The 16,804-nt window shown below is 39.7% G+C and overlaps 1 protein-coding gene across 1 annotated transcript; it reads right to left on the bottom strand.

Annotated features, from left to right (window-relative positions):
• Positions 1-2,125: 2,125 nt before the first annotated feature.
• On the bottom strand, positions 2,126-16,143 carry TXN2 (thioredoxin 2). Its single transcript, XM_088141066.1, has 4 exons — positions 16,006-16,143; positions 13,572-13,849; positions 10,611-10,734; positions 2,126-4,264 (listed from the first exon to the last, which is right to left on the bottom strand). Exons 2-4 carry the CDS (start codon positions 13,847-13,849, stop codon positions 4,148-4,150), a joined length of 519 nt encoding a protein of 172 aa, XP_087997192.1. The 5' UTR covers positions 16,006-16,143; the 3' UTR covers positions 2,126-4,147.
• Between the last annotated feature and the right edge of the window lie 661 nt (positions 16,144-16,804).

The raw sequence follows: 16,804 nt of genomic DNA, 5'->3' as shown, positions 1-16,804 counted from the left end.
CATCACCCTACTCTCCTTTCCAGACTACCATTTCCTTTTTTATAAAAACATCCCAAATTTTGAAACTCTGCAATCAGAACTGAGTTGCTAGATTGCAAACTGGAAAATGTGTCTATTTCCTTAAAATGCTAACAGGTGAGAAAGAGGTGGCAGGTGGGCTTTCTCCAGCCCTAATTCAATCATTTACACTTCCCTCCTGGGGGCAAAACAATCTTTGCCCAGCAGAAGGGACAGTGGATCCATTAAAACTGTGATGAGGAACCCTTTTTCCATCTTGAGTTGCATTCATACGGATGTCATCACTTGGAGGCCTGAAAACCTGTAATGAGCAGGGCTGGACCAAAAATGTGCGTAGCATCCCGTTTTAGTTTGCTTCTTTCTTCCTCACTGAATGGGATAAGATAATTTTGCCCAAGGACTGGGGCAGCAAGGCCTCCTTTTTCCCTGCTTTGGTATCCCTTTTCTTTTTTCTCTTTTGCTCCCTGTCTGGTAGCAAATGGGAAGGGGTCATACTTCTAAATGCCTGAACTGATTTGTTGACCAAGGGCCTTAAAACTGGCCCGAAGCCTTCAGATTGTCTACTTCTCTGCATTGTGACCTGCGAACTCAACACCTCAATTTAAGTAAACACAGTGTTGGCTTCAGTTTTAATACAGGAAGAATACTGTACTTAGTGGCCATCAGAGAGGAAAATTAAGAAGGTGCAGATTAAAAACTCCTTGTTCTTTTAAACTCTGTCAAGGGATCTTTAATATGAATTAACAATTATTTTGTTTAAAATTTCATTAAAAACCTGCTTCCTAGATTAAACCTATGGACCAGGGCCTTCCTTCACTCAAAAGACAAAGTCAAAAGTCAGGCCTCTTGCTGACACCACTTCTGGTAACAGAGGAGGCTCAGTAGCACCCCCAGAAGAAATTTGGCAAAAACTGTGCTGGCTGTGCAGTTAACAGCTGCAAGCAATACTGACTTCAGTGCCTCTGAAGTTGTTCCTGAAACATTTTACACTGCTGCCTGGATCCTGCCCTTTCAAGAAACTCTTAAAAGCTTGATATTATATGTGGAGAGAAGGGACACAGGTCAAGTTCCAATGAACAAATAAGGGCAAAAAGAAATGTAAAAATCAGTATTGGAATAGAGTGACAGCTGTAACGGATGCATCTAGCATGGCAAGCCATTCAGTTTAGCGTTTCAGGTTCTAAGTCAGTGTTTCTCAACCTCAACAACTTTAAGATGTGTGGACTCCAAGTCCCAGAATTCCTCAGACAGTATGCTAGCTGAGGAATTCGGGGACTTGGAGTCCACACATCTTAAAGTTGCTGAGGTTGAAAAACACTGTTCTAAATGATGTGCCTTTACAAAAAGATGGGTGTGGCAAGTGCATGGGTTAGCCACGCTCACTGAATAGACAGACATGAGGAGGGGAAAAAAAAAAAAACAGGAATGGAGAAGTAGCTGGGAGGAGTTACACTCAATTAAAGGCAAAAACAAATAAAAACAGCAGTTCTAGTTTAAAGGTTACAACCAGCTACAGCCTGAAGGCTTAGCACAGGATTTTGCTGTAAAACCCAGCTGAGACTCCAACTACTTTATCTTTTGTTGTAAAACCCAGCTGAGACTTTGTGTTCTTTTCTTAGACGGCAAGTTTCAAGGCAGGGAGTGCCTTTTAAAAAATATTTTGTGAACTGTGGGAGCTTTTCTGGGTAAAAAGTGTGGGCAATGAATAAACCATATGGGGAAAAAACTACATTTACAAGTTTATCCTGAATCTTTTAGTCACTTTATAGGTAATTAAAATCTCACAAGAGCACAGAAGCTGAAGTGGGCTTTTGTTAATTGTATTAAGCTAACCGTACAAAGTATATAGCTTTTGTGTATTTCCCACATGAAAATGATGGAAAAACATACTGGCAGTTTCAGAAACACAGTTCCAGGGGATGTTAAATAGATTCATGGGGCTGCATGAGGCTTTGGGATCTCTTATTGGCCGTTCCTGATCTAAAGTCTTAACCTGTTTCATCTCTGTCAGTGCGCTCAGAGGATCAGCTATGTCCTGAAGGCCCAAATGGTACACTGAGCTAATTCCAGACTAGAACTCCCAAAAAATTTACTGAAGCTTGTGCAATGAAGATTTGGAATTGCTTTATTGGATTGATGACAAGCTCACAGAACATCCTGTTCTCCAATAGGAGCCATTTTTATGCATTATCCTGGCACAGATTAATATCCTTGTTATTATAGGAAATATGTAACAGTACAAGGCAGAAATAGAGCAACTTCAAAACCTACTTCCACCTTGAGACTATTTAAAACATTCTGTCCATCTAATCTAGGGGAACTGTCAACAAAAAGGACAATGCTAGGATCTTCATAAATATCTTGCCTTCATTACTGACCTGGTTGACCCATCATACTCTGCCATGATTTGTTAAACAAACTATAATTGGCTGGGTTTGAACAGCACAGTAAGCCATGGGTCACCCACATTTTTGTAATGATGGTTTCACACAATACTCTAACCCAAACCCAAACAAATCACAGTATCCTTTATAGCAGTGTTTCTCAACCTTAGCAAATTTAAGATGTCTGGACTTCAACTTCCAGAATTCTCCAGCCTCCTGGCTGGAGAATTCTAGGAGTTGGAATCCCAGGATCATAAATTTGCCGTGGTTGAGAAACACTGCTTTATAGTAACGTGTGAAGGCAGCCTCTGACCATTCTCATGTTTCTGTGACCTATATTAAAATATTTCCAATCGTGTTCTAATGCTGAATAATGGAAGGGGCATAAGAATTCCACCTCAGACAACACAGGAAGCAAACTGAAGCATTTCAATTTCAGTAGATCCATAGTAGTTTGGATTCTACCCATAAGAAGCTGGAATTTGATGTTTGGTTTAAAAGTCCACAGAGGCAATAAGGATATAATTGATTTTACTGGTGTACCAGGTGGTTGCATGTGTCTTTCCTTTTAATTTCCTTAATATTTAAAATGCAAAGCCTGCATGCTTGTTGCAGAACCAGATGCTTCACAGAGACGCTGCCTTTCTACTAGGTACTTTATTTGTTAAAGAAGAGAAAATTATTTTTTATGCTCAGCCTCCTTGTATAATCAATAAAGGAAGCCTAACTCCTTTAATGTTCTAGTCCAGCAAATATTTCCACAGATTTTTCAAAATTTAAAAATCCACAGCAAAATCTAACAAACTGGACATCTGGACTATAATTAAAACATTGGAAAATTAAAATTTGAACTGATTTATCATTACTAGAGAAGAGATTCAAAAATAAATGGAAAGTAACATCAAAAAGTATTTCCTTTCATTGGTTCTAAAAAAAAAAAAAAGCACTTCCAATGTATTTATGTCCCCTGATGTTTCGAGTTCAAATGCTTTGGCAAAAAAGATGGGACAACTTCTCCTTGCACCAGGCATTGTGTCCAAGGACTAGCCAAGATTCTTTTAACCTGGAGAAGATTCGTGCCAAACACTTCCTTGTTGATATTCCTCATTCAAACCCATACCACACAAGCTGCGTTGAACAATTTTAGTTTTCCTGCAGAAGGGGAATTCTATACCAAAAGAAAATGGAATAATTAAAGCTATCTTTATTACAGATCTACTAAAAAAAAAAAAAAGGCTCCATCAATGTTTCTCTCCATTTAATTGATGTACAGCAGGGGAGGCACTGAGGCTACAGCCAAAAGCTGCAGATGATTTTAAACTATCACTAGACAGAGGAGGAAAGCTGCAGAAATGAAGCAAGTGACCGCCATCACAAGCAACAATAATTAATCGCGCTGGTTTTACATTAGATAGGAAAAGGAAGTTTCTCCAATATATGAGAAAATCCATTAGGAAGAGGCTACATTAAGGAAGACTTTCTTGTCATTGGGCTCTGCTAGTAGGCAGCAACCTCCATTCTTTCTCTATCACAGAGCAATCAGCCTTTCCATCACATTAGGAACTACTAGCACTACTCCCCCGAGAAGAAGCAGGATGGAGGCATCGTCCGCTGTCTTAAAAAAAAAATCAGATGCTAGTCCAACTATACAATTTCCCCTCATTCCCCTCTAAGGAAACATGTTTTTTCAAAAAAAGGACAAATGGAAAAAGCCTTGGCTCATGGAACGCAACTGTCCTAGCTGCTCAGGGTCCAATGAGTTTTTTGAGGAAGGCTTCTAGCTGATCTTCATCTTTGATTCCCACAAACTTATCCACCACATCACCATTCTTCATGGCTAAGACAGTGGGTACAGCTGACACCTAAGAACAAGAGCACAAAAGAAAAGGCATAAGCACAATAATCGCTAAGCTCCACTGACCTGTGAACATCATTTCGAGAGGTAAGGCAAACATTAAAACAAAAGATATGGTGAAAGGTAAATGATTAATTCTTCCTGTTAGAGAGTTCCCTGAAAATTTTGCAGTAGTGAACTTTATTTTAGAAAACGTCTTTGACACTTTATGTGACAACTTCTAAAAGGTGATAAACCTGTTGTAACTCAGGCATGTTAGTAAATCCATCCCATCTTGGCCATTCTAACAACCAGCCTTCCCCAAGTTGGTGCCCTCCAGATTTGCAGTCACCTAGCACAGGCTGGAGAGCACCAAGCTGGGAAAGATTCTTTCCTAGATGACTATGAAATCTGTTTTGGATTATCAAATCAACTTTAAATAAAGTTCATACTATTTACTAAGCACAAAGGATTCTTCAAGTAAAAAATGATGTATTTTTCAGAGTAAGAAAACATTTCCTGACTAATTTTTAAAATACTTAGCTTTTCCACAACTGGAATTAATGGGATTTATAACTGCTGAGTAAAGATGAAAAGACTACACTTTATTTAAGTCTAAAGGTACACTCTGAAATGGAAGCTCTTCAAAAAAGATGATGAAGCAGCCTGCTTTTGTGACATGGTATCTTCAGCTGTGGTTGTTGTAGCTTGCCTGTTACTTCTGAATTTTACCACAAGCCCAGGCATTCCAGGTGCAACATATTACAGAGCTTATTGAATGGATAGAGGCTAAGGAAGATAATCTCTGACAGTTATGATTAAATAAGCTTTTAAGCAGCTCCTTCTTCATTCTTTGGCCACTTCCAGGGCAAAACTCTCATCTTGATTCAGCAACTGATACTGTTATATATAGTAACAATTCTGGAAATGCTGCTATCACACCAAGTGCTTTTCCTTCACTTTTCCCTGATAGTAGTTTTATCTAGTGCCACACAGAGACATTCCCCTCTGTATTTTTCTTATGAGTTTTCATAAAATCTGACGAAAAAGAACTTGGTTTGGAAATTCTTTAAAAAGAAAGTTTTGAAGGAATTCTCATAGGTGGAATATGGTGTTCTTTCATTGATTAAGCTAAATAGTAGCTAAGGAACGTTTGTATAATGCCCTGTCTTTCATTGTACAATCATCTCTCTGGTGGTTTACAGCTATCCTGGCTTCCCACACTTCAGTTCAATCCCAAGGGAAAACATCATGATGGAACTTCCTCCCACTGCATTTTCAGGAATGGTGCTATCACCACAAAGGGGGTGGGTGGGTCATGTCCTTCAGCAATTCTTGAGAATTTCTCCTTGCCCTGGAAAAATCCAGAGAAATTATCCATCCAATTTTTTCTGCCTATGACTTTAAAGAGAATTTTGGAGAGCCATCTGTGTCTAGCTTGTTTTAATGATGCACACAAGAAAGTCAGAAGAAAATGTATTTGGGCAGGTCTTCACAAGCATGAAAAACAGTATCAACTTTAAAAACAACAGTATGAAATCAGACACAAATCTTCTTTGCACAGTTCTGCTTCTCATGGGGAGGATCTGAACACTGAGGCCTATCCTATCCTGTACTATTCTTGTCCAACTTCAGACTCAGCTAGTCAAAAACCAGCCACAAGAGCTAGCAAAAAACGTTTAGCTCCAAGTATGAATTCATGCATGCATAAACACAGATTCGTTGTCTTTATATTTCTGCACTTCTGCAGCACAACGCTAAATGCCCAGCAACGTTGCTTTCTCTCTCTCACACACAAACACCAAGTTGATCTATCAGTATCTTACTACCAATGAGATGAACAGCAAGAGAACTGGGTGGGGAGCTCTGAACAAACTGATGCCACAGAGTGTAATCCTGGAAAGTTTGAAAACCACAGACTAGGGCCCCCATCTGTAAGCCAGCCCATCGTGAGTCCAGAGAATGACTGGAAGGAATCTGTAAGAATTTCAGAAGGAGCTGATACATTCCACAGCTCCTCTGGCGCCCTTATCTTAGACAGCTCAGCCAATGGGTCATGTCCCATCTTTATCTTGCATGCTATCCTTCCCTGGAATGTGCGCTCTCATCAAACATGCATCCATCCAGCTGCCCTGCATCTTGCTGCCATCAGCAGTCTGCCACACAAAATCCCAGACTCAAAGGCCTGCTTTCACTGGCCTCTGCTTTTCCTCTGCTGGCCAATGCAAGCTAATTTCTTAAGGGTGCCACACCCCATGGTTAATCCGGGATGGCTTTAAGAAAGAAATACAAACTCATCCTCTTTCAAAGTTTAACAGTCAAATTATTCAGTTTTGTCTGATGTCCTTCAGTGCCCTCTAGGGTTCAACTCTTAATACTTCATACAGGCCTTCAAAATGCATCCCCAATGCCCCCCCCCCCCCTTTCTGGCAAGACGTAAGCATTCTAACAATGCCCATGTTTATTTGTGTCTTCTTGGAGCCAAATAAAATAGAAGCGATCCAAGTGAGGACCCAGCATTCCCTTTGCCATGTTCCCATTTCATTTCCACAGGGAGGATCAGGCTGTACAAAAAACTGCCCCAAGTCACATAGGAAAACTGGTGGCTCAGGTTTGACTGTGAACAGTGGAATGGATGAATCATTCGTCTGAGCTCAAAACTATTCAGCTTTTGAGTACAGGCCAGTAGAGATCGATCAGGTGCTGTCCTCTAATTGCTTCATATCCATACCAAGACCCTCTTAGACTCTGTAGTTAAATTGTTAAGCCTTATAAAATAAGCTGAAGTAGAAGGCAGTTGTCAGAAGCAGGGATGCAGCAAGGGAAAAATTAACAGTATATATTCACAACAGAATTTAAGCAAGAATGTTTCCCATGCATACCATATATTACAAAGCACAGCAAATATAAACACTTATATTTTGGCTCCTAAGGGGGCTAAGTGTTTATAAATACCACAAATTAATAGATGCGCAAAAAGGGGGAAGTTAGAAACCAAATAGCCTTCTTTTCCCTTTTCAACTTTGTTGTTGTTTTTTTTAAATGCACAGACAATAAGTAACAGTACAGTGGAGACCTTAAGTATTCAGCTTAAGACAGAAATATTTTGATGTAATTTGCAGTTGATTATTAATGTTATATTTAGCTTTGGATGTAAAATTTAAACAACCTTATGCTTATTAACATCATCATTTTAAATCATAGTTAACATTGATATAAATCTCTTTTTTCTCTATCTTTAAAAGTCCAAGTTATCGAAACATTAGTTTTAATAATCTCTAGTCAATATTGTATAAATACAGTATCAAAATAATATAATGGGTGATATGTCTTAAAATAAAACAAATTAAAACAAAGAATTCTAAAAAAAAAAAAAGCAGGGACGGCAACAGAAGAGAACCCATTCTTTGACAAATGGCAAACTCCTTAGCACAGCCTCCCCCAGTCTATTCCTAGACACTGCCTTAAACTCCCAGAATTCTTAGCTAGGAATGCCTTTTAGACATTAAGAGAGCCAGGGCAAGAACTTCGTGAGGCAGGCTGTGCTGAAAATGGGACATCCAAAACCACCTAAAGAACTTTGTGGTTATGTGGTGATTCAAACCCAAACCTCTCCAATCTGAGTTCAATATTTTAACCAGTATATCACACTGACTCTGTTCTTAACAATGGAAGAAATATCACGTGCATGGAAAAATAATTTATGGTAGTAGTGGGGAGCATCTGTTCTTTGAGCCTTCTCAATCTCAATGTGTCCAGCTCCAAAATCTCTACCTGCTATCATACTGGTTGAGGTTTATGAGTGTTATAGTTCATCTAGAGGATGCCAACGGGTTTCCTTTTAATATGCTCAGTGTTTCCCTGCAGGCTAATGGGCTTTCATATTTTTTTCACAATAACATTCCGAAAGGATGCCTTCCTATTCTCTAACTCACTCAGTACCCCATAAGGGCTATGGTTGATCATCCACACTAGTTGTAGACCATGCAGCTGACATTTGTGTTCTGGGCGAAAGAAACATATTGTCCCCTCTGTTCTTTTTCCACTGCACTCCAATCTGCCTTGCCCAGCAGATGCACAAAGAGAAGGGTTATCATCCTTAGAGTAGAACTGATCAAACTGGAACGCAGCAGGAGAGGTGGCAACAAGTCAGTACAAGAAAAAATAGTTCAGGGCAAGGTGGCTACAGGCTGAGGCAGGTCCCTCTTCCCACCTTTCTAGCAAGCCTGGATGGGCTCCCATTGCAAGGAGAAGCCCCAGCTTTAAGGAGGAAAGGGCATTCTAAATCAGAGGACAAGGAAAGGTCAGAATTGGTTCATCTATTATCAAATGATGCATTTGTTACAGGGCAGCAAACCAGCCTTGCCCAACCTGGCATCCATAGAATGTTTAAGGACGACAACTCCTAGAATTCCCAGCCAGACCTGGGCAAGGCTATAGTAAAAGTAAATCTGTAGGAAATCAAAGGTTTCTCCACTCAAAATGGTTCTGAGAAAACAGCAGAAAAAGGGCTCTGTCCCTGGGCATTCAAACTCCTTCCCAATTTGGGAACCAGACAATACATCTTTGATTTGCACAGTATCTATTATAGGAAGAATCCTTGCAGGTTTTTTCATATCAGGAAAGAGTTCATGGATGGCTGCTCCTCTGGGACAACTTGGAGCCAGGGGCAAGCCAGGACTCATGTGAAGAATGTGCAAGCATTCCAAGGCATACAAAGGGGAAGTCTCTCATTCCCTTGCTCCCGTCTAAAGAATTCACTCCAGAGAGGGTGTTGTGAAATGCTCAGGCCTAGATATCAGCTGCCTGGTAAACAGAAGTGGGTGAGGGCAGCAAACAGGAGTGGGAGGTTTACTGGCAATTTGTTGATAATCCACAAGATTGTAAAGGGAACTTTGAAAAACCCGAGGAGGAGGAGATTATTTATGATCTCAAGAACCCAAGCAGAAGGGTCCGCCTGATGAAACTGCCTTATAGTCATGGATCACTTGCATCAAACTCAGCATATATTGTTTTTTCCATTGATAGTAGCTTTTCAAGCTTTTAAGTAGCTCAGTCCCCTTCCTTTTCAATACAACGAACATCCTGGGATATAAGCCAAGACCTTTTGCATTCAAAATATTACCACTGAGCTGTAGGTGGGAATAGTGGGGGAGATCTAAGTTGCCATCTCCTATCTGTATGTCTTCTGCATCCTTTCAACTTTTACAACAAGATAAATGAAATACAGAACAGTACTTGGGTTGTTCAGGTGGAAACTGTGGTAAAGTCCTGCCGCTCTGTAATTTTCTATGAAAATACATAGCGTGTCTAGATTTGCAAAAGAATTCTGGCAAAGCAAAATTAATTTATTTCCCCCCTTCTTCCCCCTCTCTTCTAAAGGAGTTGCATCCATTTTCTAGAGTTGGATTTCTTTTGAAGACTATGGATCTTGTATGGGAGGTTATTATAAACTCTCCTTTGTCCAGCCCTTCATATGTAGAGGTAAGGTGTCTGGAGTTGAGCTTAACTCATGGCAATTTCATAGATGCGTTCATGAATGTTCTTGGGCATGATACTAAGGTGAGGATCTATGGCCTTCTTCCAGCATGTTTTTGACTTTCCAGTCTAAACTTTGGCCCCGATATTCCCTAGTAATCTTCTAGCAAATACTAACTTGGCACAAACTAACATATTTTCCAAACCCATACAAAGTCAGCCAAGAGCTTCAACTTACTAAGGCTAAAGTCTCCTTTGGATCAAGCTTGATTCCTGGTGACTTCATGGGCAAGTCTATGTGGGCTTTTTGGCAACCGTGCAGAGTTTGCCATTTCCTTTCTCAGAGATGTTCTTTGACTTCCCAGTGCTAGATTACAATTTTCACTACTCCTGCGCAACCTGAGGAAGGCTATTCTAAGCCTAACAACATTGGCCTAAATAATGATTTTCTTTTTCCTCCACGAGTCAGTCATTCTTCAGTTCAGTTTCCCACACAATGAAGACCATTAAGTCTCGCTATTTTAAAAAATGCCTCATAAACCATTACTCAAAGGATGCATCTTTTCTTCTAGCCTAGAATTGCTACAACTCTTCTGCTATGTCTCCCACAATTTACTGAATTCCAGCTATGTTATTCCCCACCCTAGATATGCTGGATCTGCAACTGTGGGAATTCTGGAAATAGTAATCCAGTACATCTGAAGATGAACAAGTTGGGGAAAACTGAACAACACTCTTCCTCATTTTTATTTTATTTGGGCTATATGCCACCCAGTCACAGATTCTATTATTCCTTCTTGCCGAAATCTAAGATAGTGATCAGAACAAACAAAATAAACTAGTTTAGCTCTCTAAAATGTGCATGTGTATATCACAGAGCTGTTATGGGGACAAACCTCATATTCAAGGGCAAGATCAGTGTGATCATCAATGTCCACTTTTGCCATCAGAATCTTCCCGGCTTGTTTGGCCACCACTTTTTCTAGTCTGGGACCCAGGATTTTGCAGGGACCGCACCATCTCAGAACAAAAAAAGACATTAGAGTTTAATCAGGAAAAAGCAATAGTAACCATTTTTTTTTAACAGTACTTTCCAAAATACAAGGATAAGCATCTGCCTTCAGGCAGAAACCTCTGAACATTGAAGTATCAGGTTTAATACTGATGCCTGGATTGTTACATTAATAGATGATATACAGATCTGCATTTTGTTTGATAGGTTATGCATCAAGATTTAAAAGCTGCAGCTTACAAACTGCTCAGAGTGCTTTATTACAAGGTATTCCTAAGCCACTTGCATATTGTTTATGCTGTGGGTGAATAATGAGCAGCAAACAACTATGTTTACCAAAACCATTTCAAAATCTCATGAGCTTTCTAGCCAACAGAATTCTGTTACTTTCGAGAGAGAGAGAGAGACTACATAAGAGGGCACACTGAGCTGCCGTCCAAACTAATAAGGCAGCTCACAATGCAGAATTTACTATATATCAGAGTGTGTTTCTCCATCTATGTATAAACCAGTGAAGGAAGAGCACCATCTATGACCATGTGGAAAGATCTTACCTGTTTGTTTTACCTGGTGTTTACTTAGCAGTAACTTGTTCCCAAACATTGTATAACAGACAAAGTAGACACTTGGGTTAACTTCATAAAGGACTAGGTTCATATCTCCTATACTAATTTATCCCTTTGTAAGAGAAGTTTTGAAAGCCAGTGTAATGGTTAAGGCACCAGGCCAGAACCTGGGAAACTATGAGTTCTGCCTTAGGCACAAAGCCAGCTGGGTGACCTTGGACCAGTCACTTTCTCTCAGCCCTAAGAAGGAGGCAATGGCAAACCACTTCTGAAAAATCTTGCCAAGAAAACTGCAGGGACTTGTCCAGGCAGTCTCCGAGAATCAGACACAATTGAATGGATTAAAAAAAAGAGAGAGAGAGAAGTTTAAGCCATCAGGGGTTCTTGGTTACTGCTAATGGAAAGTTCTTCACCGATGCTATGGTTAAAAAAAAAAAAAATCAACAAGAAATTAATATAGTATTCTGTGCTGTGACTGTTGGCCAGGTGATTCTTGATCTGATCTTTACATACTAAAACTTATTTTTTGCTCCAGTTATTTTGATCTTACATCATTTATACATTGCATGATGAAACAATAATTGCCAAAATCAACTCTCTGTGTCACAGCAGCATTTGCAGTTTCTTGTAGCTCTGGAAACTGACACTGTATTACACAGGAAGTGGCTTTAACACATTGAACAGCTATTGATATTTTCAGATGTTAGAGCAACAGCAGGATGTTGTGAGAACAAGTATTCAGCAGTTAGTTTCTATGTTAGGCATTTATGTGGCTTTTTTTTTTTAATAAAAAATGAAAAAAGGAAGCCCTAAAACAGTCAGAAATGGTTCCGATGTATTATATATGGAGCAAAACAATACAGATATAACAAGGTATCTCGAAAGAAGCAAATCAATATTCCATTATGTGTCCATCAATACAAAAATTCTGGAGCAATGGAGAGCTGCATGAAGGTATGATACCATTCAAATAACTTCACAGAAATCTGTAGTGTGTGTTTAGTGCCAGGAAACAATCCTAGCTATGATGTAACCCACTTCTGGGTACTCTTTAAACTGCCACTCCCCCAATAAAAATACAAGGCTGATAAGGCAGAAAATAGCTGAACAGAATTTACCATTCACTTGTGACAACTTAACAGGAAGATGTAATCCAGCAGCCAAGCAAGGAAGGAAAAACAAACCAAGTGATGGCACATCTAGTTTACCTTTTACTGCAAGGATCTTGAAACTGAAATATGTCCTGACTTGCCTCTTTGTTTTTCATGTTTTCCATGTCTGCTGTATTAGGCAAATTTAGAAATCAAGAGAGCAGGAAACATATTTTGAAATTTAAATGTAGCTATTCTTGCTGGAGCTCTTCAAGTACTTGGTTAGGCATTTTTAAAAAATTTTCTCCTGTGGAAAAGGAGAAACCTCATCATGGTTTATATCCCATTCCACCACACAGCACTTACTTCACTTCACCTTACCTCATCTCCCCTTTTATTTTATCTTTAGAAATAGGAAGGAGGAGGAAGCAGCTAGGAAGTGTTTCAGGCTTCTAACAACCAGAGATGAGAATTACTTTCCAGTAAGGAAAGGTACATGGGACTGCATTATAAAAGCATCTGTAGGCTTTCCTCTTTAATTGGTAGAACCATGTCCAAGCAATAATGCCTTCTTACGTTTATTGATTCCCTAATGCCCTGTTAACTTGCATCTGCCTATGCTCTGATGAAAGCAAATACCAATAAACTAAACACGCAGGCTCTTTTTCAATAACCGAAGAGCCTCATATGCTTGCTCAGTGTTTCATGAGAAAAAGAATGTGAGATGTCATTTAAAATGTAATATCTACTCAAATGGCTGAGAATTTTATATTGCTGGGTAAGAGAAAAGGAGGATGTAAATAGTAATCAACTGGTATAGCTTCTCAGTTATCCTATGGCATCTACAACTGGTAGCAAGGGAACTGATAGCTGGGGAAAACAATCTTGTAGCAGACTTCCAAGTCGGGAAAAATTATAAGAAAGAGGGAAACTATTAGTTCTGATAATTCAATCATTCTTGTCTTTAGAGAAAGCAATTTCGGGAGAAAAAGCTATCACTACCATCAAGCAAATACAGTGATAACCAGTTGCAGAGAGAGAGGCAGGCCCTATTAGCCAAACCATTTGGGGCCAAAGCCCTCCATCCTACATAATCTCTAATACATACACACCACACTAAAGATAGGGCAGAAATTCTCTTACTGACTTTTGACACCTTTGTAACAAAGATACATTCACCATACTTACTGGGCATGGAAATCTATCACCACTGGTTTTTGACTTTTCAAAACTCTGTCTTGGAAGTCATTTTCATCCTGGACATTAAAAGTATGCCAAAAGACCTGAGTAGTAGAAAATGTCCTAGTCTGTGCGGGCACAGCAGGAGAAGAAAAGGAAGTACACCAGGGCATCCTGCATGGCAGAGCTGAAACCCTGTACAGAACCAATGAGGGTCGGGGACGAAGCAATGGTGTGAGATGCTTGACTGGAATAGACAGGAATGATCTGAAGAGGTTTTGGGCCATCTGGAAAAAGAACAAACAAAAGCATCATAAGGAGCAAACAGGGGACCTAAGACCTCCATACATTTGCACTGCCCCTCTAACCTAGCCATTCTGTTGCTGTTTTGGTTCTTCCCAACTGATTCCAAAAGTCCCCATTCACCCTCCCAACTACTGCCAATATTCCTAAAACAGTTTAAGTCTTTGCTGTGTTCAATTTGGGCTGCCTCTCACAAATCCAACAGTACTTTGACTACCTTATCTGCAATCTCCTGCAATTCAGTGTCCTTCATACATGCCACACAATGCTTAAAATAGTCTCTATGCTGGCATATTTATTTTATATACAGTGGGCACACCTACACACTGGGCAGAGAAGGAAATATCAAGTCCTTGCTTCTAGTTTGCCATCTCACCTATCTCTACTTGGAACATTTAGGCTGCCAATTTTTATTATGAAATGATGAAAGCCCATACTAGAATTGTGGTTAATGAAACAAATGAAGTGACTTTAATTTTATGGACCATGAAACAGCCTTTAAAGCAGAACAGGAGTTTCTCAAGAATTCCAGACACTCTGGGCTGCAACACTTTGGCCTATTTCCTAAGCCTACCAACTCAATTGTTCTTGGTTTCCCCATTTTATGGTCTAAGCTGGGAGTGAACCTTTTGTTTTGTCTTGATTTGCTATTCCTTTTATCTGAAAGCAAGGCCTTCTATCCTGGGACATCATAGTTCCAGTGTATTACTAAAATGCACTTACTGACATCATAACATAAACAGCCTTCTTTTTTTAAATAGCACACCATTATTACTATAATATCAACTGAGTATCTCAATGAGGCTAAATTATTTACAATTCTAATCATAAATAATGCACAAGGTATAATAGTTAAGCAATACTAAGCAACTTGCCATTGCCGTTCAAAGAGATTCATGGTAGAACCTGTTTCCCAATTTACTTTTCAAAGTACAAAATGGGCTTCATGGTTCATTTCTAATTTATTCTGAAAACACAGAGTGGATGACCATAATATAGCAGTTTTGCTAGTACTACATCTATAAAATATTGACAGAGTTAAAAGGGATACCACAGCCAGGATGCATGGCTTCGATATTAATATTGCAGCACTTACATTACTTAGACTGATCCACAACAATTTTGTAACAGCATTATCCCACAACAGCAAACTACTTTCATGAAAAGTAGAAACATGAAGAAACAAGGCAGTATCGCAAATACAATACTCTTTAAACATAATGAATTCGACTGTTTAGGGATTTGGAAAAGAAGATGGGGTATCTGCTTTAAAATATGTTTCCCCCAAAATTCACATTTTAATAATCATTCTACATTCAAAATTAATGTCTTCAAAATTTACTAAAGTTTGCTAAGAAAATTAAGAGCCATTTTCCCATTAATTAAGAGTCAAATTTGTTTTATTCAAGCAAACTCAGAAGTAGGTAAATATTTTTTGTCACATTGCTTCTTTATTTTTTTAAAGAGGCCCTAAACATATGAAATACAACTTTTCTTGTCTTAATTTAAATCTATGCTCGCTAACCCCCTTGGCCTGGCTCTTTTGGCACTTAACCAAAGCAAGCTTGCAGCTAATGTAAACAGCTTTTGTGAGACAGAGGACAGTTATGAATAAAGCTGCGTTTACTAAATTTCCAATTATGCATTTAGTAAAGGGACAGAAATTCTGCCAAGAAACACTGGCAACGCTACCTGGCCCTTTCAGCTCCTCTTACTTTAATCTGAATTTCTGAAACGTCCAGAACAGAAGCTCTTTATCCAAAGTCTCACGTCCTGATCTGAAAGTTTTTTTTCTCCCCACAAGCTTGAGACACGTGGTTGCAGTGATAAGGCAATGGAACTCTGCACATGCTCGAAGAACCTCCTAGCTTTAGTCAGTATTATGACAGCTTCTCGAAGAGTAGCCAGCCCTGCTGAAAATTAAACCCAGCCTGCCTGCGGCTTCTTAATTTCCCACTTGTACCCCTATTTCTTCAGCCAACTATCTTCCACTTGCAGGAGCCCTGAATACCCTACCTGTTATTACACCACCATCCCCTATACAGCGAGGAGTGACCCCCAGGGCTGCCTTATCCCCGATTTGAAATAATAATAATAATACTAATAAAAAGCCATCAAAGGAATCGCTTCCCCTTCTCACCTTCACACCCCCCGAAGAGCCCCACAAGGCCACACTACGGAACCAAAAAGCTGAACTGTCCTCCTGCAGCTGATTGGACGAAGAGACGTAGCCTTAAAACAGAACCTAAATCCTCTCGTGATGATTGGCTGCTGAAAGGAAGCTCTTGACAACTTTGGTGGTTGATTGGGCAAGGCGGGAGCAATAAGCATATCCTGTATGTTTATTGGTTAGAGAGAAGCTAAGTAACGGCTCGGCCTGGGTGCTGATTGGCTCTGGAGGAAATCTGACCTCACTGCCTGTTCTTATTGCACCAATGGCGAACGTACATTCTGCCCAGTCTTTGCTCAGTTCGCCGCGGGCGTGGTCGAAGTACACGGGCTGAGCCTGGTCGGACGGGTGGATGCCCAGCGGACTGAAGTCTGCTAAAGGGTTTTGTTCTGTAGGTTTCTTAAAGCGCCCGTGTTTGTGGTTAGCTTAGTTAATCGGTTTCTAAAATGAATTATTTTGAGTAATTGCACACTACATTGCAATTATTATTTTTATCCCTTTTTAATATAAACATAACTCAAGGCGATGAACATACACTCCTATTTTCTCTACAACTACCCTGTGAGGTGGGATGGGCTGAGAGTGACTGGCCCAAAATCACCCAGCTGCCTTTTATGCCTAAGGTAGGCCTACAACTCAGAGTCTCCTGGTTTCTACACCTTAACTACTACACCAAACTTACACATATATGTATATACATATATGGCAAGGGTATGTATGTATATATATGTATATGTATTGGCAGGGAAATAAAACAGGAGATAAAATT

Source organism: Python bivittatus, unplaced genomic scaffold, assembly GCF_059951505.1.
Source record: "Python bivittatus isolate LINGU-HERP-01145 unplaced genomic scaffold, Pbiv_v1 ctg000330_np1212, whole genome shotgun sequence".
NCBI classification, from domain to species: domain Eukaryota; kingdom Metazoa; phylum Chordata; class Lepidosauria; order Squamata; family Pythonidae; genus Python; species Python bivittatus.
This window is presented reverse-complemented; position numbering and strand designations above follow the sequence as displayed.

Bases quoted from the DNA above. Each gene is read 5' to 3' on its own strand.
- TXN2 (XM_088141066.1), bottom strand. From the start codon at position 13,849: ATGGCCCAAAACCTCTTCAGATCATTCCTGTCTATTCCAGTCAAGCAT. The intron at 10,735-13,571 runs GTAAGTATGGTG...TTTTGTTCTGAG, and splicing joins GTGATAGATTTCCATGCCCA to ATGGTGCGGTCCCTGCAAAA. The intron at 4,265-10,610 runs GTTTGTCCCCAT...TCTTGTTCTTAG, and splicing joins ATCTTGCCCTTGAATATGAG to GTGTCAGCTGTACCCACTGT.